This window comes from Trichechus manatus, unplaced genomic scaffold, assembly GCF_000243295.1.
Source record: "Trichechus manatus latirostris isolate Lorelei unplaced genomic scaffold, TriManLat1.0 scaffold00024, whole genome shotgun sequence".
Lineage (NCBI taxonomy): Eukaryota > Metazoa > Chordata > Mammalia > Sirenia > Trichechidae > Trichechus > Trichechus manatus.
Window position 1 is genome coordinate 9,230,560 of NW_004443960.1, and position 25,596 is coordinate 9,256,155.

The following is a 25,596-nucleotide window of genomic DNA, read 5'->3' on the forward strand; positions in this document are numbered from 1 at the left end:
TCCCTCTTTTATTGTTCTGATGCTGTTGCCATTTACAGATTAACCTCTTGGGTTCCCTGTTGTCATTCTTTTGGTTTTGCATAGTCCTTAAGAGTTCATTTCCTAGGTTGGTATCTGGCTAGAACAATCCTGTGTCCTATATTCAGCCTGTGGTCTGATGTTGTTTGTTCTCAAATCGAAGGACTCCCTTTAGTAAGTCTTGTAAGTTTGGTTTGGTTTTTACATAGTCGGTTAATTTCTGTTTATCTGGAAATGACCTAATTTCACCATCATATCTGAACGGGAGTTTTGCAGGATATATTATTCTTGACTGGCAATCATTTTCTTTCAGGTTTTATACATCTTATCCCATTGCCTTCTTGCCTGCATGGTTTCTGCTGAATAATCCGAGCTTAGTCTTATTGTTTCTCCTCTGTATGTGACTTTTTGTTTTTCTCAAGCTGCTCTCAGGATTCTTTGTCTTTGGTTTTAGTGAGTGTGACTATGATATGCCTTGGTGATTTTCTTTTGGGGTCTATCCTATATGGGGTTTGTTGAGCTTCTTGGATGGTCAGGTTTTCATCTTTCATGATATTGGGGAAGTTTTCTGTCAGCAGTTCTTCAGTGATCCTCTCTGTCTTTTCTGTTTTCTCCCCCCGTTCTGGAATTCCAATCACTCGAAGATTTTTGCTTTTGATTGTATTCCACATAATTCTCAGGGTTTCTTCATTTTTCTTTGTTCGTTTTTCTGATTTTTCCTCAAACAGAGTCGTATCCAAGTGTTTGTCTTCAATTTCGCTGATCCTATCTTCCATCGTTTCAAACCTGCTCCTCAGCCCTTCTATGACACCATCTATTTCTGAAATCTTATTGTTTATCTTTTGGATTTCTAACTGTTGTTTCTATATGATTTCTAGTTGTGAATGTATTTTGGCATTTTGTTCCTGTATTATTTTCTTGAATTCTTCTATTTTTTTGTCTGTATTTTCCATGAATTTGTCTGCCTTTTCCATGAATTTATTTTTTCCTCATTTTTGTCTGGTTTCTGCGTCAACTCTGGAATAATTCTGAATACTAGAGATTTGAATTCCCTATCAGTTAGGTCTAGTGCCTTTTCTACTGGAAGGTCATCTGGTGTTTTATTTTGGAAGCCTACTGGAACCATCCTGTCCTGTTTTTATAAATGTTTTGATATTGTCTGCTGTCTTCAGGGCATTCAGTGGTTATTTTCCCCATTTATTGATTGTAAATTTGTTTGTTTCATCCTGCTTTTTTGCTTTATTTGGTTATGTCTGAGCAGGCAGGCTGTGCATTCTTTCTTGTCTGCTCGTCTGTAGGCAGGATACTTTTCACCTCCATCTCTAATGGACAGGGTCAGTCACTCAAGTATGGTACAGCAGGGTAGGTCCAGCTGAAGGGGAGTTGCTGGGATGGGTTGTTTGTGGCACGTACCAGGGCTGACATTGTGGACCAGGAATCAGTGCAGGGCAGGTTCCAGTAGGCCGTGCCTGTGTTGCTTGGGAGCGTGATGTTCAGCACATGGTGCAGGTGGGCAGAAAGGAGGGGGCAGATTGTGATGTGTGGAGCTAAGATGGGCATGGGAAAGATGAGAGAGGGCAGAGAGGAAGAGGAGCCAAAAACATACACACAAACAAAAAAGAGTGCTAAGGGAGCTTGCTATTGGAATGGAGAGATGAGAGACTGAGAAATGGGGAAAAACAAAAATGAGAAAAAAAAGAAAAAGGTAAAAGAAAAAAATGAATAAATTGAGACTGGAAATGAAGAAAGACAAAAAGGGAGTAAGAGAGAGATGAAAACAAAACAAAGAAACAAAACAAAAACACACACAAAAAAAAAAAAGAAAAAAGAAATGCCCCCAGGGAGGTCCCTGTGTGTCTGTGCAGAGTAAGGGAGTAGCTTCCAAGCCGCAGGGTACTGCCCAGCTAGAAGGGGCTCCCAAGGCGAGAAAAGAAAAAGAAAACAAACAAACAAATCAAAACAGAACAAACCAGAGCAAATCAAAAAAAAGCCCCAGGGGTCCCACCAGCGTGGCGGCACAGGCCAGGAAGCAGTTTCATAGTCGAGCGGTCTTTCGCAGCCCTTCTGGAAGAAGCAAAGATGGTGCATGGAGCCAGGTATTTGAGAGAAAGGAGGGGGAGGTGGTGAGAGGTAAGGAAGAAATCTAAAGAAGCAGAAAAAAAGCAACACCAGCAGCCAACAAAAGACACTCAGGGAGTCGACCAGTGTGGACGGGTGGAATCCAAGCAAGACCGGGGTGAAGCTGGTGCTTCCCAGCCAAGAGACTGTGGCTGCAGGAAGTAGAGGAGGCTAAGTGGGGGTGAAGAAGGGTGGGGGGTGGGAAAGCCTATATCGCTGGTTACCAGTTGTTCTGTCTCCTGCTGGAAGCGCCATGAAGCTGCTTTCTCGTACCCCCTGTTTGCTGATCTCCAACAGGAGTCCAAGATGGCAGATCCATGCTGCGGTAGCTGATAGGGGACCTCTGCATGTATCTCTCCTCGCTCTCTGTTCTCAGTCAGTTTCTTATTCCATTCGGTGCTTGGCTGTGCTATCTCTTCATTTGAAGCTTAGGGTTTCAGGATTGACGTGTGACTCTGTTTGACTTAGTTTTTCTGATCTTTGCTGCAGAGGGATGGCGTGGTGCTTCTGACTATAGTACCATGTTGCCCAGAAGTCCTCTACCTTACTCTTAAAAACTTGTAAAGTAAAAACATAAATTTATGAAATGGTTAAAAGGAGGGTGAAAAGAATTTCCTCCTTCTGCAAACCATTCAGCTTAAAGGATAGACACATTTAAAATCAGATTCAGTTAATTTTAAAGCAGTGTATATATACTCTTCCAACTACTTCTATTTTGTTTATCAGCATGTGCTGGCGTAAATCATTGTGCGGGCATCATTATTTTCACTCTGACATCCAGTAAATAGATGACTGTCATTCTAGTACAAGGTGGAAATTTGGTATATGGATGCTGAAAAAAGGTGTATGAGCTGATTCATATTAACTGTGTTTAAGAGCTTGGCTGCTAACCAAAAGGTCAGCAGTTCAAATGCACCAGCCACTCCTTGGGAACTCTACGTGGCGGTTCTACTCTGTCCTGTAGGGTGACTATGAGTCGGAATCAACTCGACGGCAACAGGTCTGGTTTGGGTTGGTGGACAAACAGGCTTATTATTAAAATGTTTTCCAGGTGCTAAGCACTATATCTACTAAGCTACATTCTATGCAATAAAGACCTGTATGTGAATGTGGAGGAGACCTGGTGGCACAACAGTTAAGCGCTTGGCTACAAATTGAAAAGTTGGTGGTTCAAACCCATCAAGCGGTTCCATGGGAGAAAAGACCTGGTGATCTGCTCCCATAAAGATTACAGCCCAGGAAACACTATGGGGCAGTTGTACTCTGTCACATGGGGTCGCTATGAGTCGGAATCGACTCGACAGCCCCCAACAACAGCAACATGTGAATATGTACTAGTATTTTCAGCCAATATTCTTAAGTTAAAGATCAATGAAAGAAATAAAAGAACTGGGTGGGTCGGGTGGGAGTGAACTGGGATAATTCAAATGCAACATGCTCTTGAATATGCTGATGTAGTCAACTAAATAAGTTCCTGTCTAGTCCCATCCTCTGGGCGAACAACTCAGAATATATAATTCCTTATAGGAAGGCAAGTGTATCCACGACATTCACATACCTAGAAAAGCAGAAGGTGAGACGGTGCCATTGCTTCTTGAAACCATGACACTGATTCCCGTCTCCACAAAGGGCACGGAGAAGTCCACCACTTCAGAACGTTCCTCATTGATGGTGAGCGAGCCAACCGCCATGACTGCCCGGTGATAGACCACCTGGATGCAAGGTAAGAAAAAAGAACAGCTTCTTTACTTATCCTTCCTACCATCCCTGGGGACCTCAGACCCTAAGTCTGAATGAGAGCCTGAGGGACAGAAAGATAACTTACTTCACCAATCATTCCATTCCACACATTGTTAACTTTTTTGCCATGCTTCCCGTTGGTCACCAGGTAGAGGTCATAAGTAAACTTCACCGTTCTGGAGAGCTTCTTGAGGATATCGATGCAGAACCCCTTGCAGCATTTCTTAACATTCATCCCCTCATTGGTTGAATTGCTGTAAACAAAATCCCAGGAACACAGAATATTAGTCCTACAAGGTGTGGTCACAATCATTGGTTACATTATGCTACTATTTTGCAGACGGAACACTGAGGCTCAAAAAAAAGGAAGGAAGAGGCTTTTCGAAAGACATGCAGTGAATTTATGAGAGCAGAGGTACAAAATGTTCTTAATTATAGCAATAATCACAACAACAGCTAATGTTTATGGAGCAATTATTATTTGCTATGCACTGTGCCCCAGTGGCGCAGTGGTTAAGTGTTTGGCTGCTAACCAAAAGGTCAGCAGTTAAAATCCACCAGCCACTCCTTGGAAACTTTACGGACCAGTTCTTCTCTGTCCTATAGGGTCACTATGGGTCAGAATTGACTCGATGGCAATGGGTATTTTTGGTTTATGCACTATGCCAAACACTACACTAATTGTTGGCTACGTCTCCATGACGTCTCTTGAAGTAGGAAGTACTGTGTCCCCATTATACAGATAAGAGTATGTAACTGTATAATCTTATTATTTACCTTTACAAAGAACCTACTTACACCATGTTTATGACAGTTGTAACTCCAGCCTGACCCACTCTACTCTGGACATTGGTGGGGTTGGGGAGATTACACTATAATCTTTACACTACAGGTATGAGCCACCAAACATCATATGTAAATATGTACCGAGGTAGCCTTCCACATTCCCCCAGCTGGGGGTGGTGGGCTCAGAGCAGACATCCAGCCTCCAGGATAGAGAGGGGGGTTTCCATGATGGTCCTGTCCACCCGTCAGGATGGAGGAGCAGAGGTCAGGGCAGGTTAGGAGGGTGTGGTGGTAAAGACAGGGATGCCACTTTCCACTTGTCCATTTGTCCCTCCCTCTCTCTGGCGCAGTGGTTAAGAGCTTGGTTGCTAACCAGAAGGTTGGCAGTTCGAATCCACCAGCTGCTTCTTCGAAACCCTGTGGGACAGTTCTACTCTGTCCTATAGGGTTGCTTCCAGTCGGAATCAACTCGACGGCAAAGGGTTTGGTTTTTCTTGGTTTTTCTCTCTCTGCTCCCTCCCTTCTTCTCCTATCACTGTCTCTTCCTTCACCTGGGTAAAGATTCCTGGGAGAGTTTGGACAGAGGTTAAGAACGCCCCAGGTTTAAGATTCAGGGTCACAGGTATACAGACCATTCTTGGCCTCACTGGGAACTTCGTCCAGCTTATGCATAAATTATCGCCCCCACCTCCTGGACACTAGTATTTCTAGATGCAGATGGTCACTGATGCATTTTCACCTGGCAAACACCCACTGAGGACCTACACTGTGCAAGATGTAGAACCAGGCTCTGGGCACACAGAGATGAAAAAGACATGGGGATATGAGATAGTCAGCACTATTGTGGGGATTATAGAAACATGGACCAGCTTGTAACCGAGAACTTCCGCTGGTTCCTATCACAGCCCTTGTGTTGGGGGAAGGGTGGTGCATGACTTAACTATACCAAAAAAAGAAAAAGAAAAAAAAAACCACGAAACCCACTGCTATTGAGTCGGTTTCAACTCATAGGACCCTACAGGACAGAGTAGAACTACCCCATTGGGTTTCCAAGGCTGTCAATCTTTATGAAAGCAGACTGCCACATCTTTCTTCCATGGAGCGGCTGGTGGGCTCGAACCACTGACCTTTCAGTTAGCAGCTGAGTGTTTAACCACTGCACCACCAGGGCTCCCTTAACTACACAGACATCTGCAAACGATCCACATGCACTCTCTCTTAACTCCCCACCAGCAGTCAAAAGTAAGGGAGACTCCTAAAAAAAAACATGGGAAGAGGGATCCCATAAATCATCCAGTTCACTGGCTCCACGACTTCCCAGTGGGGCCAGTGGATGAGACCATGGCCAGGAGAGTCACAGAGTCGTGTTCAAATACCAGTCTACGCCAACGACCGGGAACCTGACGAGTCTCCCCGCTCACAGAGCCTTGATGGTAAATTGAGAGGGTGGACACTCCCCTTGTGGGTAATCGGGAAGATTAAGTGAAACCAAGTACAGCACCTCTCATATAAGTGCATAAAAATAAATTCCCTCTCTTTCCACCAGCGATTTGACAGCTTTGGCTTTTAACTGATGGTATGGCCATTTCTCCCTACATATCAGCCCAGATAACTTTTCCTGAACTATTCTCCATGCTTTAACACCCAACTAACAGCCTAGAAGAAAAGTCTGATTTCTCAGCTCATTTGCGATTAGCTGTGTTTTCAGAAGACTGGTGTGTGGCCTCAACGCTCCACCATTCACCAGCAGTGGAGACAAAGGGTTTCCCTGGGAGAACATCACCAGAAAAACAAATACGATCATGTTGTCCAAAAGAAATCCTTCTTGGAACTAATCAACCTGCCTCAAAGATATTACTTTCAGGAACTACAATTGCTCTACCCTGTGTTAATGCTGGGATTAGGAGATCCTAATAATTTACTATTGCTTTCAGGTAAGCCAAAGACTCTGATTATCCTGTAAATGCCCAATAAACTCCTCATGTCCCCAAATGGGAGAAAGGAAGCTGCAAGCCTTCACTTCCCCATGGGAACCAAAATTGTGAATTTCAGACTATAGGCTGCTTATATTCTTGAGTAAAAAAAATCAGTTCTTCTAAAGAAAGCAGTTTATTTTGATTCATTTTCTTCATACAAACATAGCTCTAGACTTGGTGATCTACTTGTTCTCTACTCCAAGGCTTCAGATTTTAAAGACTGTAAACTCCTATTACTGACTGTGGAACACATGAGGCCCTACCTGACTGGCCTTATAGAAGTCTGAGTAGGAGTCTTGGTGGCACAATGGTTAAGCACTTGGCTGCCAGTCGAAACATCAGTGGTTTAAACCTACCAGCTGCTCCACGGGAGAAAAGACCTGGAGATCTGCTCCCATCAAGATTTCAGTCTCAGAAATTCTATGGGGAGGTTCTACACTGTCCTATAGGGTCTCTGTGAGTCGGCACTTACTCAGTGGCATACAAGAACAACACAGAAGTATAAAGGGTAACATGCCTGGCTGCAAACTGAAAGATTGGAGGTTTGAGTCCACGGGGAGGTGCCTTGGAGAAAAGGCCTGGCAATCTCCTTCTGAAAAATCAACCACTGAAAACCTTATGGAGCACAGTTCTACTGTAACACATGTGGGTTCGCCATGAGGTGGAGTTGCCTCCATGGGCAACTGGTATATTAAAGGAGGGTGCCCTACGGAGGTTACAGCTCAAACACAGAAACAATTGTGAAGATGGTGCAGGACTGGGTAACGTTTCATTCGGTTATACGTGGGGTCACTATGAGTCGAAACCAACTCGACGGCACCTCACAAGAACAACCAAGGTCGTACTCTTTGCTTTGTGCTGGCCACCCTGCATTCTTTATCTTACTGAGCTCTGCTCGAAGAACTCACCCAGATAAGGACCTCCTTTGACAACTTCCCCACATCTCCCCCTTCAGCCTCCTCCCAGGCCATCCATCTAGCACTGCGCTCGGCTTCCGTTTCCCAAACTCGCCAAGGGCCTTGGCACCTGCTGTTCCTTCTGCTGGAAATTCTTCACCTGTCTGGCTCCTTCTCATCCTTTGTATCTCACCTTAAACCTTGCCTGTGTGAGCAAAAATAGCCACCCACTCCAAGCTACTCTCTAACACACGGCCTCCTTTACTTCCTTCACAAGTTTATCAGAGCATGCAGTTGCCCTGTTCCTTCACTGGATTAGCTGTTTTTTAACCATGTATGCTTTGTGACCAAAAGGTCCTTGTCTGCCCTGTTCATTGACATGTCCCCATGGCCAGCACTGCACCTAACACATAAACTGTACTTAATGCTTATTTATTTTTTAAAATAAATGATCTATTCATAATTTCAACTTCAAAGAGACTGATTTTAATGACCTCATCGATAAAAAACTTCTCCAAACCAAAATTTTGTACAGTCTTTTTGATATGGTTGCCTCTGGCATAAAAACATACCTAGACATGTAACAGTTCAACACTAAAAAAAAAAAAACAAAATGTTATGGTAGCCTTTGCTATGTATATTTTCACATGCAAAAAAAAATTATATTGAATTCAAAAACAAACAGGCAAAAGCCCCAAATTTTATTTCACACATTTATCTCTTTTATAATAAAAGACTTAGGTTGGAATTCTAAATGTGGAGGAACAGCATCCATTCACTCATCTAGTCACTCAACAAACATGTGTGTGTTGTGCCTTGTGCTTGTCACTGGGAGTACAAAGATTAATGAGCCACATTCCCTGTCCTGAGGCAGCTCATCATCTAGGGGAAACCACAAGCAAACTGTGACCCATGACAACAGATGGTAAGGGTAGACAGAGATATTCCCAGATACTAAGGAAATAGGTGAACGCACCCAACTTGAGGATGTGCTGGCTAACACTTAAAGGACAAGTGAGAATTGGCCAGGTGAAAGGAGGTGATCAGAAAATACTCTATCTGTCATAAAAAAGGCCGATTTCCATCCAACAGCAGGCTTTTCTTTTTGTGAATGTTCCACCTATACCTGTTGCTATTGATTCTGACTCATAGCAACCCTACAGAACAAAGCAGAACTGTCCCACAGGGTTTCTAAGGCTGCAAATCTTTATGGAAACAGGTTGCCACATCTTTCTCCTGTGGAGCAGCTGGTGGATTTGAACCGCTGACCTTTCACTTAGCAGCTGAGCACTCAACCACTGTGTCACCAGGGCTCCTGAATGTCCCACAGGGGTAGTATTTTTGCTTGTATTTGCATTAGGAAAAATTATGAGCTGGGCCTTAGATTTGGCCATGGAGCTTTATGCTTCCCCAAAGGACTTGTGGATTAAGGAGAACCCTTCCCTGAAGACTCTGATAGAAAATATCAGCTCTTTTATCCATTGTAACAAAATTAGAAATGACTTAGATGCCATACTTGCTCGCTGTCAATGAACAAGGAAGCTATCAGAAGATTAAAAAAAAAAGTTGCTGTCGAGTCGACTCCGACTCACGGCGATCCCATGTCTGTCACAGTAGAACTGTGCTCCATGGAATTTTCAATGACTGATTTTTCAAAGTACATCACCAGGCTTTCCTTCCAAGGCACCTCTGGGTGGATTCGAACCTCCAACCTCTTGAATAGTAGCTGAGCGCTTAACTGTTTGCACCACCCAGGGATGGTCAGGAAATCAGTTCCACCTTAATTACATCAGAAAGTCAGATGCCAGATCCGTGAAAATCTCCAAATGGAGGGACTTTTTTTAAATTTTGAAAAGTCTGGATCTAGCAAATACGAGAGAGACGGAAGGAAGAGCAGAGTGGCGGGGTCGTGGGAAAGGGCAGCCAGAAAAACAGAAAGGAAATATTTATTTCAGGAAGGACTGAGGAGGACAGTAGATTCTGCATAATGGTTAAGAAGAGTGCCTTTGGAGTCAGACAGACCGGTGGTAGAACCCTGCCTCTTCCATTTGCTAGCTGGATGACTCTGAACATGTTTGCTAATTTTCCCATGTCTCACTTCTATCATATTTTAAATGGGCGAAAAGCCGCCTACCTCCTATAATTGCTGCTGGAATTAAATGAATGCAAACCACTTGGTGCAGTTCCAGGAATGTATTTAAGTCTTTCATCTATAATTATATTATACCAGTTACATACAGTGGAGTCCCTGGGTGGCACAAATAGTGAAGTGCATGCTACTGACCAAAAAGGTTGGTGGTTCAAGTCCACCCAGAAGCTCTTTGGAAAAAAAGCCTAGTGATCTGCTTCTGAAAAATCAGTCACTGAAAACTCTGTGGAGTACAGTTCTACTCTGACATGCGTGGGGTTGCCATGACTCAGAACCAACTCAACTGCAACTGGTTTGGGTTTATTATATGTGGTATATCTTAAATTGCTGTTGTTAGATGCCATCAAGTTGATTCTAACTCCTGGTGACTCCATGTGTGCAGAGTACAACCGCTCCATAGGGTTTTCAAGGCTGTGACCTTTCAGAAGCAGATCGCCAGGCCTGTCTTCCAAGGCACCTCTGCGTGAGTCTGCACCTCCAGTATTTCAGCTAGCAGTCCAGAGCTTAACTGTCTGCGCCACCCAGGAAGTCCATATCTTATATTACATTTTACTGTTACATTACAGATATTATCAACGATATATGCGATTTAAAAGGGCAGGGAACACTCCATGGACAGCATTCCCCGACACTCACTTGATTTTGACGAATTTCCGGCATGGCACCGTGTTCCGCACACACGTCTCGGTCAGCGGGTCGATGTCTTCCACGATGACAAAGGGCGCCTCCTCCAGGGTGACGATGCTCAGATGGTTGTCGTCTGGCTCACAGTCTGAGAAAGACTTGTACCTCGGCCACACAGCGTGTCTCAGGCTCAGAGTCTCGTTCTCCCACTTGCCCACCTGCAGCACAAAGACAGAGACACATCTGTGCTTTCTTGCACCACTGACGTCCAGAGGCAAGCCCTTCCCTGGCAGAGGCACTGAGGAAGAAGAAACCCAGCTTTCTTAAGGGCATCTGCTTCCGTACTGAGAAAACCGGAAAGGCAAAACACTGGGCAGCCCCGCGCGCCAGGCCCCGCCCCAGACTAATTAAATATGCGCCTCTTGGGGTGGGGTCCAAACTTTGGTCCTCTCAGAGCTCTCCAGTGATGGTAATAAACAGCCAGAGTTGAGAACCACTGCTGTCGTGGAAACTGCATGGATTTTAGAATCGGGGAGGTCTAGGTTGTTTCAATCGGCAACTCTGCCACTTACTATCTGTGCAACCGTTGGCAAGCTCTTAATTACTATGAACTTCTGTTTTCTCATCCGTAAAATGGGCACAATTCCACTTACTTTAGAAGAATGTTGGGGGAACTGAATAAGGCAATACATGAAAAGCATTCAGCAAAGGCTGGCATACGGTAGGGGCTCCATACTGTTCTTTAGGAGCCCTGGTGGCGCAGTGGTTAAGCGCTCAGCTGCCAACCTAAAGGTTGGCGGTTGGAACCCACCCAGTGGCTCTGCAGGAGAAAGATCTAGGGATCTGCTTCCATAAAGATTACAGCCTAGGAAACCCCATGGGGCAGTTCCGTCACACACGGTCGCTACGAGATGGAACAGACTCGACGGTACACAACATTTTCAAGTACAGAGGAAAGCAAAAGGAAACAGACAGAGTTAAAAGGCAACAAGGTAAAGGAAAAGAAAACGCGGACAGACATGACGTTACAGAGTGAGAAGGTGAAGCTGAAGAGTGAAAAACTGAGGGCTGGGGTCGGGGGAGACGATACAGGGGGACAGAGCAGCTCAGGAAATTAGAGATGCCGGCCTGTGAAGTTGCAAATTAAGGTGAAATTGTATTAATCCGGCACAGATTGGAGACTTTTACTGCTTAGCGTACATCAGGACCCGTCAGAATAGAACTGACTGCGCTCCCTCTGAGCAGCAGCCGGAGTCTTAGTGGAATCAAATTGAAGGCTGTTATGTTTTGAACCTTAATCTCATTTAACAGTTTATTGGCACTATCCCCACACACGCTGGGAGAGCTGCCCCAGCATCGCACTTTCTCCTCCCTCCCCTGCTCCCATGCTGATGGTGAGGGCTTGCCCCACAGGTCAGCGATTTATTTGTAATACCAGACTCCAGGAAAACACTGCGTCTGAAAAGCTAAGTGCTGAGTCTGGGCTTGTCCATGTTGACGTAACCCCCTCACCTCTTCTGTAACTCAAGTGTCGGCAGAAACGAAGCTCGGGCTCTTAAGGAGAATTCAGATGTGCTGGACACCAGAAAGGGAGCCCTTGGTGGTATAGTGGTTAAGCACTCAGCTACAAACCAAAAGGTTAGAACCCACGAACCACTCCATGGGAGAAAGATGTGGCAGTCTGCTTCCATAAAGATTTACAGCCTTGGAATCCCTATGGGGCAGTTCTACTCTGTCCTGTAGGGTCACTATGACTTGGCTTTGACTATTCGGCAGTGGGTTTGGGTTTGGTGGGACAATGGGTGGGGTGAGGGGGTGGGGACAGAGAAGGCACCCAGTACTCCCTAAGATGACCTCATCATTCAGGCTGGAAAATTCTTGCTGGCCTTCCAGAACCATCCCATGTGGCCAATTACAAAATAGTCCAGCTTTGCTGATAGCTTTCTTGATAAGGTAGGCGGGGCAGGAGAGTAATTTGGTTAAGCAAACACATCCATCTACGCACGCTGCAATGTGTAAGATGGGCTGGGGAGAATGTTGAGTCCATCAGATTCTTCATTCGTTCCACATACATTTACGGAACGCCTACTATATGCTGGCCCCAGGCTGGGAACAAGGATGAGTAAGACTCCTGCTTTCCTGGAGCTCTGGTGGTGCAGTAGTTAAGAGTTACAGCTGCTAACCACAAGGTCAGCAGTTCGAATCCACCAGCTGCTCCTTGGAAACCCTATGGGGCAGTTCTACTCTGTCCTATAAAGTCGCTATGAGTCCAAATCAACTAAACAACGACAGGTTTGGTTTTGGTTTTCTTGGAACTATCAGTCTGCTGCAGGGCAAAGACTAAAGTAGTACTAACAAATATGTAACAGATGAGTAGACAGCTGAGCTTTTCCTTTTGGGACCATGTTGTATCAACCCTTTTCTTTCTGCTTTCTGCTTCTGGAAAACTCAAACATAACCTTTAAGAGAGGTTGAAGAGTTCAGCAGGTAAGACAGTGGCTTTTTCTTTTCTTTTTAACGGAGAGATTTTTTATTTTTTTAGAGATCCTAACAAAACAACGTCAACTCAACAACTTCAACGTGTACAGTTCAGTGACACTGATCACATTCTTCAAGTTGTGCAACCATTCTCGCTATCCTTTTCCAAATCACTCCACCACCATTAATTTTTAGGGATTATTTTAACTTCAACATTTTCATTCTTTTTATCATAAAATTAAAATGGTGACATGTAGGCATGGCTTCATCTCCCAGACGTCTTTTCTTCTTTCTGTTTCCCCTCAGTTCAAAATTCCCACATCTCTGAATGAAAAACAACTTCTTAGATAGCAGCTGGGCTCCACGTGTCTTACCTCATGTGGAAGAGCCCATCGCATTGGGAATGCTCATCATTTTGGCCCCACTGCTGTAAGCTGGAAAAGCTGTCAAGGTTGTTTTTTGTTTTTATTTTTTATTTTACTTTATTTTTTGCTCTTGAGAAAAGAATGAATTTTGGAATCAAACGGAACTGGATACTCATCTTGGCTTCTCCCATTAGTTGGGAGCCCTGGGAATGTCGCTCAACTTCTCTGAACTTCACTTTCTCCATCTGTGGATAAAACCAAAACCTAACCCATTGCCATCGAGTTGATCTGACTCATAGCGACCCTGTAGGACAAGGCAGAACTGCCCCACAGCGTTTCCAAGGAGCGGCTGATGGATTCGAACTGCAGACCTTTCGGTTAGCAGCAGAGCTCTTAACCACTGCCCCATCATGTGTGGACAGGAACAAGATATGCCTTGTAGGAGTGCTGTGAGGTTGGACTGAGCTGACAATGTACAGAAAGCACTGAGCACAGGGTCTAGTATGTAACATACAAGACAGCTGCTATTATTTCGTTGTCATTAGCATTTAAGACATAGCTCAAATGCTACCTTATCTGTGAAGTTATTCCTGCTTCCCCTCATAAAATAAAGTTTGCACCTACCTGCATCAAGCATTTTGATGCTATAACAATGCCACTGTTGTGTACTTCTACATAGTCAGGAAATGTGCCAATATCATCACTTAGTTTAATCCCCACAAATCCCTGACTTTACATTTCAGGGAACTCAAGTGCAGAGAGGTTATATAACCTGCCCAAACTCACACAGGGAGTAAGCAGTAGAATCCAGAGTTATACCACGGGGCTGTCCGAATCCAAAGGCGCTTTTCCAGTATGTAGATGCTGCTTCTATTATTTAATCTGTGGTAACCACGTTATAAAGAGCTCTGGTGGTGCAACAGTTAAGGGCTAGGCTGCTAACTGGAAGGCTGGAGGAAACTGAGGCACAGAGACTTTAAGTAACTTGTCCAAGTTCACATGGGTTGAGAATGGCAGAACTGGGATTTAAACCCAGGATGTATTTTTAAATCAGTGAAGAAACGCAACTATAATTTTCTGCTGGGATAAAAAGTAACTTGACAGTGGAGAAACCTGATAAATCCTACCTCAGCCAGACGATCAAGGTCAACATCAACAGTGATAAGTCATTCTGATAACAGGTACACTTGCTATGATGTGATGAGAATGGTGCCTCACCTGCGTGGTCTTCCTCCCCAAAACCCATAACACCAATCTAATCATGAGAAAAAAAAGCAGACAAATCCCAACTGAGAGGCAGTCTACAAAATACCTGATCAGCACCCCTCAACACTGTCAGGGTCATCAAAAACATGGAAAGTCTGAGAAACGGCCAAGAGGGGCCTTAGGAGACATAATGACTAAATGTAGATGAAATACCAGGATGGAACAGAAGCAGGGCATTAGGTAAACTGAGGAAACCTCAGTAAAGCACAGACTTTAGATACAGCACGTAAATCCTTGATAATTCATTGTGACGAGGACATCAGGTTTGGTAAAGCAGAGGGTCACTGAAAATGAGGAAAACCCTCACGGACATGGATTGACACAATAGCCATAAGGATGGACTCAAACATACCGACAAATGTGAAGTTGACTCAGGACCAGACAACGTTTGCTTCCATTATACAGAAAGTTGCCATGAGCCAGAGCTGATCCAATGGCACGTAACAGCAACAACTGTGACCAATATACATCCTCATGTAAGGTGTCAATCACAGGAGAAAATGAGTGTGGGGTATATGAGAACTCCATGTACTGCCTTTGCAATTGGTCTATAAATCTAAAAAATTCTAAAAATTTTTTAATGTGTGTTTTTTTTTTTAAAAAGTTCGTTTCTGAATTCAAAAGAGGTAATCTTTAAAAATAATACTCTCAGAGAGGCCGGCTAGCAGAGTTGCTAGGAATGTGAACTCTGGAGCCAGCCCACTTGGCTTCACCACTTATCAGCCCACCAGCTATGCTACTTATCAGCTGTGCCCCTGGGGTAAGTCACTTCCCGGCTCCTTGCCTCCCTTTCGTCATCTGAAAAACGGGGATGATAATAGTCTTGTGACTCAGGATTGCTGAGAGACTACATTAGTTAATATACGTAAAGCACACAGAAGAAAGGCCAGCACAGGGTAAGGTCTGTGTGTTGTTAAGTCAATGAAAAAAGCTTTAAAACATATTATCTTATGTTTTAACTCCCTAAGAGCATTTCTTGATACTAACTTTAGTTTGATGTGGGCACGTTTTTTTTTTTTTTTTCCCACTTTAGTGATTTTTTTAGCTACAAATCACACGTTTCTGCACGTTTCCCCAGAGTTCTATAGTCTTCTGCTGTTTTTGCCTGTCCATCATCCATTTCCCACTTCTTTTTTTTTTTTTTTGTTACATCATATTGATTTTCCTTTAGACAGCATTACTACCTCCACCTTCAAGAACAGGCACTTGACCTTTGGTGAATCATGACATTCTGTTCCCCTAGGCACAGCGATTGGCTCAGGAATGGGCACGTGACCCAAGCTGAACCAACGGGAGCTTTCCCTGGGATTTTTGATGGTACCATTAGTAGGGGTGGAGCCCTGGTTGCACGGTGGTTAAGAGCTCAGCTGCTAACAAAAGGTTGGCAGTGGATTCGCTCCTTGGAACCCTATGGGGCAGTTCTACTCTGTCCTATAGGGCTGCTATGAATCAGAATTGACTTGATGGCAATGGTTTTTATTTTTATTAGGAGAAGGTGGCCGTGAAAGAAGAACCTATCTGACAATGAGTACAGAGCTAGGAAATAGGGAGTGAAGCGAGATAAAGTCCTGAGGGCATTGCTTGAGCTTTTATAACAATAAAAGTTGGCAGTCACTGGATACTTAGTATGTATCAGGCACCATCCTTAGCACCATTTTAATCCTCAAAAACACCCGATGAACAAGAAAAAGGAGTGGGCAGAGGGTTTCTAACTCTTTCATGATTTTTTTGTACTTAAAAGCCATCCCAAACTTACCCAAATAGGCTGTGTGGCAGGAGAAAAAAAAAAAAAAAAGCTTTACCTCTAAAATAAACTGAATTTTGGCGATAAACCACCGAGTGTTTTCAGCAAGTAGACTGAAGTTTGCAGGACAAAGAAAAATAATTGACCTCTGATGGAGAAAAGTGATTTTGCTAAAAGAAATATTAAAGGAGGAAATTTACTTTGTCATGATTTTTGTTATCCGTTCTTATTAATAAAAATTTGAATATTGTGCTTTTAGAAAGCTAATTGCTCTTCAGCTCCTAGAAAGCATTTTGTGAAAGGGCAGTGATTACTTATCAAAATGTTCAGCCAATATTTCCTCTGAGTAGAGATAATTTCATCCTCAGAAACTGCCGGGCTCAAGTTAATTAATATTCACCTGTTCGTGTCTGGATAAATTCAGAGGGCTGACACAGAGGGGGCAAAGGGCTGGGAGAAAGTAGGTTAATAGATTGTGTGGCTCACCTTTCAAAGGGGTATGAGCATTTAATCTTATTGATCTACTTATGAGATGCTTCCAGAAGACAATTGGAATCACCTTGTAACTGGTCTCCTGAGCTCCAAAGCCACTCCCTAAGAACATGTATCTACACATCAAGTCATAGATCTGTTGTTGCTGCATGTCATCAAGTCGATTCAGACTCATAGTGACCTTACAGGAGAGTAGAACTGCCCCCAGAGGGTTTCCAAGGCTGTAATCTTTATACAGGAGCAGATCATCAGGGCCTCTCTCCTTTGGAGCCACTGATGAGTTGAACCACTAACTTTTCAATTAGCAGCTGAGAGCTTGACCATTGTGCCACTAGGGCTTCTTGGTCATAGATCTACCCGTGCTCAAATCCTTCTATCACTCATACTGCCCATGGGACCAAATCCAGACTTTACGTAAAAGGCATCTGTCTCTACAACATACCTCCAAACAATCTCACCACACATACATTCTCCCTCTCTCTGTTCCTTCTCACATCCTACACACACTCTCACACCAGAACACAAACACACACACACATACCTTCACGCACATACATTTACACCTATACACTCACGACTAGATACGCACACCCACCCATACACATATGCATGCTCACGTGTACAACATACACATCTGCACATGGTCTCACAGTAAAGCACACAGTTATACACACACACCCCTACATACACAACTAAACACGTACACACCTACACACATGTACACTGATACATACACACACCCACATACATATGTGTACTCATAACTACGCACATGTACACTCATAACCACCCTAACCATACACACATATATACACTCACACTTACACACACACCCTCTATACACATTCTTATACCAACACACACACATATGCACAACTACACACGCACACATATCCAACACACACAGGTACTCTCACACGTCTACACACACGAACACATGCATACCTGCACATGCGTGCACACACAAACACATACACACGCATTACATGCTAACATATAATGATGGATACACTTTGCTCCAAATGCACCCTGAGCAATCCCGTTTCCCTGCCTGTACCTACACCGTTTCTTCTACCTAGAATCCCTCTCCTCATCAATGCCACCTGCTGAAATCCCAGCCACTCTTTCCGGGCCCAGCTCCATGCCACTTCTCCCATGAAGCCTGATTCTCCAGCTGGGATTCATCTTTGCGTTGTCTCAGCCTCCATCCAGCACCCTCTCTTTTCCCCTTGTTCATTCTCTCACTTGTTCATTCATGAACTCAATAAACATGCGCTGAGTGTTCTGCACTGTGCCAGGCACTGCAGCAGGCCCTGGGGCTACAGTGGTGGACAATCCAGGCACAGTCCCTATCGTTAGAATGTCTAGTGCAGTTACAGAGAAGAAGTCAAAACTCAATAGCAATACCATGAGATAAATGCTTGGCTGGGGGCAAGCACAGGGCACAGAGAAGCAGACACTCGCTTACTCTGGAAGGGAATCAAAAGATGCTTCCTGCAGGAAGTGGCTTCCAAACAGGAGCTAGATCCTGAGACTCAGTGTGTGTCATGCTAAGGGGTTCTAACTTTATTCTAAGGGCAGCTGAAGTGTGCAGGGGGTGGAAGTGGGAATTTTTGAAGACTTTTATCAGCAAAGAGGTAAGATCAGGCTGACGTATTCAAACGCTTCTTTCTCATGTAGTGCATTGGAAAGGGTTTGTGGTTAAAAGATTCTGAAAGGAGAGTGCTAAGCTAGGAGGTAGCTGTGTTATTTCTGAATGAAAGAGGTCAGTAGCTTGACAAGAGGGCCATGGTGGTGAGGTTAGCATGAACGCCAGTGATAGCTAAATGGTAGAATCAATCGGACTTAGAGACTGACTGTGTGTGGGAGGTGAGGGCCCAGTGAAACTTGAATCATAGTCTGTATAATTCACAACCATGGGCCCCACGTTGAATGGAGTATGGCGCTATCCGCAAGCCGGTTCAATAAATGTTAGCTGAAAACTGAACCCAATTCTGACTGCGGCATACCATCTATTTCTACTGAGAATTCAAAGTTGAAAGAAGAAAGTTTTCTGTTTACCTAGCTCCTCTCCACGGAGGCAAGGCAGTAGGGATTGTGAAATTAAAAATTAGAGAGTAAATTTATTAGAACCGACAATGAAAGCTGAGTTCATGCTGCCCATGGTCCAGATTGATGGGCCACGGCCAGTAAGCTGGGTTATTTCATAACCAAGTGCCACACAGGCCTTAAAACAAACACTCCACATGTGCGAAACATAGGCAACCGTTTCACTCTGAATACTAAGCAATGATTTACTCCTCAACTGGAGGAAATATGAGTAATTAACTCTTCAGGAAGATGAGTTTAAGGAGAAAAACAAAGCAAATGGGAGGCCAATTTCTCTCCACCTGCAATATAAAGTCTTCCAAAGGACACGAGATAAATGGCCGTGAAGGAAATTTAAATGATTCAATGTCCATATTTAGCATAAATAGCAGCATCGATTAGCATCCCTACCGTGCCTCTGCGTGCAAATCTAATGCACAAATAAGCAGATAGCAGGTTTACACACAAGTAATTTTGTGTCCTGGGCTGCTGCTGGAAACGTGAAGCAGATGAGAATTTGATTGATCTGGAAAGTATAGCAAAGATGTCTGAGCCACTGCCATGGCTTGATATTGAGTTGAAATGTGCTCTATATGGAGAAGTTCACAGTTGAGGGAAATGGTTTTTTGTAAACCAATACATCAAAAATCCAGTTACCGTTGAGTTGATTCCAACTCACGACAAACACATGTGTCCGAGTAGAACTGCCCTCCACAGGGTTTTCAATTGCTGTGATCTTTTGAAAGTAGATCGTCACACCTTTCTTCCAAGGCACCTCTGGGTGGATTTGAGCCTCCAACCTTTCAGTCAGTAGCCAAGAACTTAACCATGTGCACCACCTAGGGACTCCTTTTAAGCCAATATCTGATCTAAAGTTCATTCAAGATGGTAGAATATGCTGAGACCTAGAGCAACATCACCTTGGAACCCAGCTTTCCTCTTTGCGGTATGTGCTATAAAGCTTCTACAAAGAAACCGCTGGAAAGCAGTGACGGTCAAACCTACTCTAACCTCCATGACATGGGGCCTCAAAGTGAAACTAAGAACTGCTCTTCAGACATGTAGGCAAAGTGCCTGCTTCCTTTGGATGCACTGTTGTAAGTGCAATACACCCACTTCTTACTTATTGACACGGTTAGGCTCCAAAGACCAGGCCGTTATGAGAAAAATCAGCATTATGCGAAAATGGAGGATGACCACATCACACCACAAAATGGAGGATGACTACATCATACGTTACTGCCAAATTACATCATTACATAACTGCCAAATTACATCATTACATAACTTCCAAACCACTGAGAATCATGGCCTAGCCAAGTTGACACATAACCTTAAACATCACAGCCAGTGTTACTCTCGCCTCATACCTCAGCATTCCTTATTGCCAGACTTAAATCGTTAATGTGCAAAAGAGTTGGAAAGTAGATCTTTTACTGTTGTTGTAAATGTGAAATGTTGGCTAACGAGAGAGTCAATAAGTGAGGAATAGATATAATTGAAGGTGCTGGCGTTATGAAACTTGAACATGAATAAGAACCTTTCCTTGGTTCTTGGCTGAGTAAGAATGCAGACTCCTGGACCTCTGGAGTGTCTGAGTCAGTAGGTTCAGGATGATGCCTGGGAACCTGACTTTTCTACCAGGATTCTAGATCATTCTGCTATAGGTAGTCTAAGGACTACATTCTGAGAAGCACCTAGAGTATCATAGCTGTGGCTAACAGAAGGATTAAATACAGCACACAAAAAAGATGGAAATCTTTCTTCTTGGGTTACTTATGTAACCAGTGGCAATTGCCAGCAGATCTAAATGCGTTCAATCAGCTATAAGAGCCTTAATTAAATTCCTCTCAGTTGCAATTTGAGAATTGCCTCATTGTTACACAGCTCACATTGGAGCAGTTAATTTTTTTTTTCCTCCAATAATAACTGCTGTCAGGAAAATCTAGTATCTTTATGGATAACAGCATCAACAGTCTTAGAACCCAATACTCATCTGGTAATTCATGGAGACATGTTTTGAGCTTCTTTATTTCCATGAACAACTCTTATTTTTGCCTCTATTCTCCTCTTGAGGCTCAGCCAACAGCAGAAGAGCCCAATCTGTTCAACTTCAAATTTAAAAATGAAGGTCTTCGGAACAATGGGCTGCCATTTTCTTCAAGAGTTCATTTATAACCTTTAGTTCGCCAGAGTTCGTCTGCTCCGCAGTCCCTTGGGAAGGATAGAAGTTCTATTTCTTTGGTTTGCTTTTAATTCTTTGTGCGCCCTTTAAAGTGTTCTGTCCCTGTAATTAGCTAACCAGTTAACAGTGTTTTATTTCTCTTCTTTGGGTCCATCTTGGAAGGATAGAACATTACAGACTTGAAAAATCAGCAAAAACTACAAAGGAGCTCTCTCGTAATCACTAAATTTTTTGAGCAAGCTCTTGGGAGTCTCTCACTGCGCAAGTTCTGTATCAGTCATCCTTCATGGGCTGTAAAAATAATAATTAAATAACTAAGGGGTATAATTACTGGCACTTATTGAGGCTCTGAGAGCACCCCAGCAGGCATTTGCTCATTTCACCCTGACAACCCTATAAGGAAATGCCCTTATTATTCCCATTTTACAGATGAGGAAACTGAGCGCTTAAGTGACTTGTCTTAAGATTACACAGCTAGTGAGAGGACTTGGAATCTGAGCTCAAGTCATTTGACTTCAGAGCCTGATGACACAGCCACTACTCAGTACTCCCAAGAGAACCATTACATTTGCTTTGGGAGATATTAAGGCAAGCACAAGCAGTTTACCGCGTTGAGGAACAACAGAAAGTCATCAGCACCCTACAGCAGAAAGGGTGGTGTCCTGAGGAGCGGAACACTTGAGTTCTGACTCCCAATATGTATTGCTCTTCCCTTCTGTTGCTGTTCGCTGCCATCGATCGGCCCCCAACTCGTGGCGACCCAGACGCAAGGGGACTGTTGTGATCCATAAGGTTTTCATTGGCTGATTTTTGGAAGCAGATCACCAGGCCTTTCTTCAGTGTGTTCTCCGTACTAATGTGTTAGCAGTTACGTGTTTATAGAAGAATTGTTGTTGCTTGCTGCTGTCAAGTCGGCCCCCTGACTCATGGTGACTCCACGCACAACGGAACAAAACACTGCTGTTCCTGGGCCATCCCCATGACTGCTTACAGATCACACTGTTGTGATCCATAGGGTTCTCCCTGGATGGTTTTCAGAAGTAGATCTCCAGGCCTTTCTTCCTAGTTTGTCTTAGTCTGGAAGCTTTGCTGAAACTTGTTCAGCATCCTAGCAACACACAAGCCTCCACTGAAGGATGGGTGGTGGCTGCACATGAGGTGCACTGGCCAGGAATTGAACCCAGGTCTCCTGCATGGAAGGTGAGAACTCTACCACTGACCCACCAGTGCCCTCTTTCCTCTTTGGAGGGGGTATCATTTTCCTTCTCTATCAGAGGAGGAGCGAGATCAGCTAAAGTTTATATTGCAGTTTTCTTTCATGTATGACATTTTTATTTCCCCAGTTTTCCTATGAACTGATTCTGCTAAAGACCTTGGATTCCACCATGGAAAATGCCTCTAACAGCTGGGGGGCAGGAGGCCCTCCCTCCCAGGCTTCAGGTTAAATTCCGCCGCTACTAACATGGACATCCAAAAGGCGATTAGAATAATACATCACGGGGAAAAAATCAACCGCTTAAACATGAACTGCGTGACAATTAGGTAATTTGGGGATTTCAACCAAGAGGAATGTAATTAAAGCTCTAACAGCTGATTAGACTTCTTCGCCTCTGTGGTCATCCCTATCCATTATATAAGGGGCCCTCCTAAGGGAGGTTTCCAGCTTTGTATCACGTTGTACTTGAGATGCTGACGGCCGAGATGACATGATGCTGTTGACACGGCTGTCTCTGTTACTTCGGAAACCCTAACATGAACTTGGCTGAACGCCTTAAAGGGCTGCTGTCTTGGAGAAGAAAACCATAAGACATGGAGGTCTGCAAAACAGTCCAGGGGGAGATGTGAAAGAAAATGGGACAATCCCAGAAACTGGAATGGCAGGCAGGGATAAACACATAATATTGGAAGAGCACTCGGCCCAAGGTCTGTCCTCTATAACCGTAATCACGGTAACTATTACTATCTTCCACGGCTTCACGAAGACAATTTAGAAATGTGGGGAAGGTTTGCTTTTGACCTGCTCGTACGTTTTTCTGGGTAAATTTCAGAGATCAGTGCAGCCTCCACTTCTAAGAAAATGAAATGCCATTTGCAATCTGGCAGAGTAAATAGCCTTTTGGGGGCGTATTTACCTGAATGATATTTAGCAGTTTTTGTTCCTTCAGCAGGGTGGCCGATAAGAGTTAGGATGTTGTCGAGAGAGATACTCTGATGCTGGGCCGATAGCTGAGAGGGGCTTTCATTTATTGGGATTATCAATTCATTCTTAAAACCCGTCAAAAAACAAACCTGTTGCTGTGGAGTCGACTCAGACTCATAGTGACCCCATGGGACAGAGCAGAACTGCCCCACAGGGTTTCCAAGGCTGTGATCTTTACGGAAGTCAACTGCCACATCTTTCTCCCACAGAGCGGTTGGTGGGTTCGAGCTGCCGACCTTTCAGTTAGCAGCCAAGCACTTAACCGCTGTGCCACCAGGGCTTCTCAATTCATTCTTACCAGCTCAGAAATAATGATAAAGTTGAGCGTGCACATGGGTTCTGCCTCTTCTTACTCCTTAGCAACTATATTTTTTGTAATGAAAATCTTGAAAAGTGGCAAAATCCTTGGCTGCATGTGTAGCAGCAGTTTATAAAAGGAGATTAGTTCAGGTAATAAAATTGCAGAGTAAGGAAGCGGGAGGCTTCAACGCATCAGGCTTGACTCAAGGGATGTCACCGGCCAGACACTGATGGATTTCCTCACTCAGCATTATGTAAAAGAGCCCAATTCCATTTAGACCTCAGCCCTGAACGTTCAAAGTTAACCTCATTGCCAGTGTCTGTGGAGTTTTAAAATAACGTTATAGGACCTGGGGGTATCGAGCAGTTGAAAGCACTTCATCCCCTCGCCCCTAACACGTTCCTGGGCTGTGAAAGTTGACGTGTTTGGAACCTGGTATCAGGCCTCTGATGGGCATTTGTTCTTCTGTATCTGGGGCAAAACAATAAATTGACATCTTTAAACTGATAAGAACAGATACTACACTTGATCTTAGCCAAAAGGCCGAGAAGCGATAAAATTGACATCTTTAGATGGACAGTTTCCACCTTCCAAATGACAGGGCGAGCCAAGGATGGGTGCCTGAGGCCCTGCTAGTTATTGTGAAGGCGCCAGCCAAGGCCCCGGTGCATGGGTGCCAGCCCTCCCAGGGATGAAATGCACACTGATCAGAATTTCAGTCCTACTTAGGGAAGACGGGCTTCTGACAATTGTTTTTCTTTGCTCAGCTCTGGCCCCAAACTACTTTGCTTTTTAGCTCCGGGCTTGTCTGAGCCCTTAAGTATTCCAGCGAGAGGATACTTTGAAATATACTAAAGCCAACAGAAGATTTAATGGTGAGGAAACGGTAATAAGCTTAAGCACAGCTTTGCCCACTGTTAAAAACACGATCATTAGAAGGTGGTGGGGGAGGGGAGTCTCCCCACAGAATGGGCCAGATGAGACCCACTATTTGAGAAAACTCGCTGTTTGAGACTAAGTAACCCTCTGCTGTCAATTCAATTTCGCCTAAACCAGTTATCCTCATCTTGGATATTAATCAACAATTCCAGAGCCCTATGGAATTACTAGGAAGAAATAAAGAGTCTCGGTGACCAGGCAGGCCGCCACTCAGCACTGCTGTCCCTGTTGAGTTACACAGGCAAACTCAGCTGTTTGGAAGGACCCTAGACTCGGAGTCAAAAGACTCAAGTTCAAGTATGAGGCTTAGGCACCGCGTCAATGTAGTTAAGTCAAAACTTTTCAGATTTACACAAATTGTAGCTGACGGTAGAATCCCAGATTGCTGATTACTCTGTTATAATTAATAAGCAAAGCTTTCTACAAGCTTGCAACTACTTAGGGTTGGATCCGCTGGTTCGTTGGTTCATACACTCACTTCACGAATGTTTACTGAGTGACTATTACGCGTCATAAACTGATCCAGCACTGGTGATACAGCAGGGAATAGACTCTATGGGGGTGGGGTGGGGTTTGTAAGCTACGGCCCATGGGCCAACTCCTTCTGCACAGCCCATGAGCTAGGAATGGGTTTTACATTTTTAAATGGTTGAAAAAAAATCAAAATAATAACATTTTGTGACGTGGAGATTATGTGAAATCGAATGTCAGTGTCCGTAAAGTTTCACTGGAACACTGCCATGCTCATTTGCTTATATATCATCTGTGGCTGTTTTTCCTCTAAAATGACAGAGTTGAATACTCGCCATAGAGATTGTATGGCCCACAAAGCCTACAATATTTACTATCTTGCCCTTTACCTAAGGAGCCTGGTGGTGCAACAGTTAAGTGCTTGGTACTAACTGAAAGGCCGACAGTTCAAACTCACCCAGTGGCTCTGTGGGAGAAAGACTTGTCAATCTGCTTGCATAAAAATTACAGCCTAGAAAACCCTATGGGGCAGTTCCACTCCATCACATGGGGCTGCTATGAGCCAAAAATCGACTTGATGGCACTCAACAAAAACAACAGCTTTTTATATAAACAAGTTTGCCACCCTCTGGTTTAAGTCCCTGTCTGTAAAGGGTTCATCCACCAGTAGGCAAGATAAAATGCACTTGGAATTAACTATTAAATAAAACAGAAAATCCAAGTGCCAAAGTGGAAAGGTATAAACAAACTGTGGGGGCGG

The 25,596-nt window shown here is 44.0% G+C and overlaps 1 protein-coding gene and 1 pseudogene across 2 annotated transcripts in view; both read right to left on the reverse strand.

The window, feature by feature from the left end:
* GRIN2A (glutamate ionotropic receptor NMDA type subunit 2A) overlaps window positions 1-25,596 on the reverse strand; it is a 460,109-nt gene that overhangs the window by 95,005 nt on the left and 339,508 nt on the right. For both annotated transcript variants that reach the window (XM_004373246.1, XM_012554644.1), the window contains 3 exons: window positions 10,320-10,525; window positions 3,962-4,130; window positions 3,695-3,848 (listed from right to left, as the gene is read on the reverse strand). In XM_004373246.1, the coding sequence (XP_004373303.1) occupies window positions 3,695-3,848; window positions 3,962-4,130; window positions 10,320-10,525 (529 nt within the window). The remainder of the gene's footprint in view (window positions 1-3,694; window positions 3,849-3,961; window positions 4,131-10,319; window positions 10,526-25,596) is intronic.
* On the reverse strand, window positions 23,838-23,981 carry LOC111820019 (uncharacterized; annotated as a pseudogene).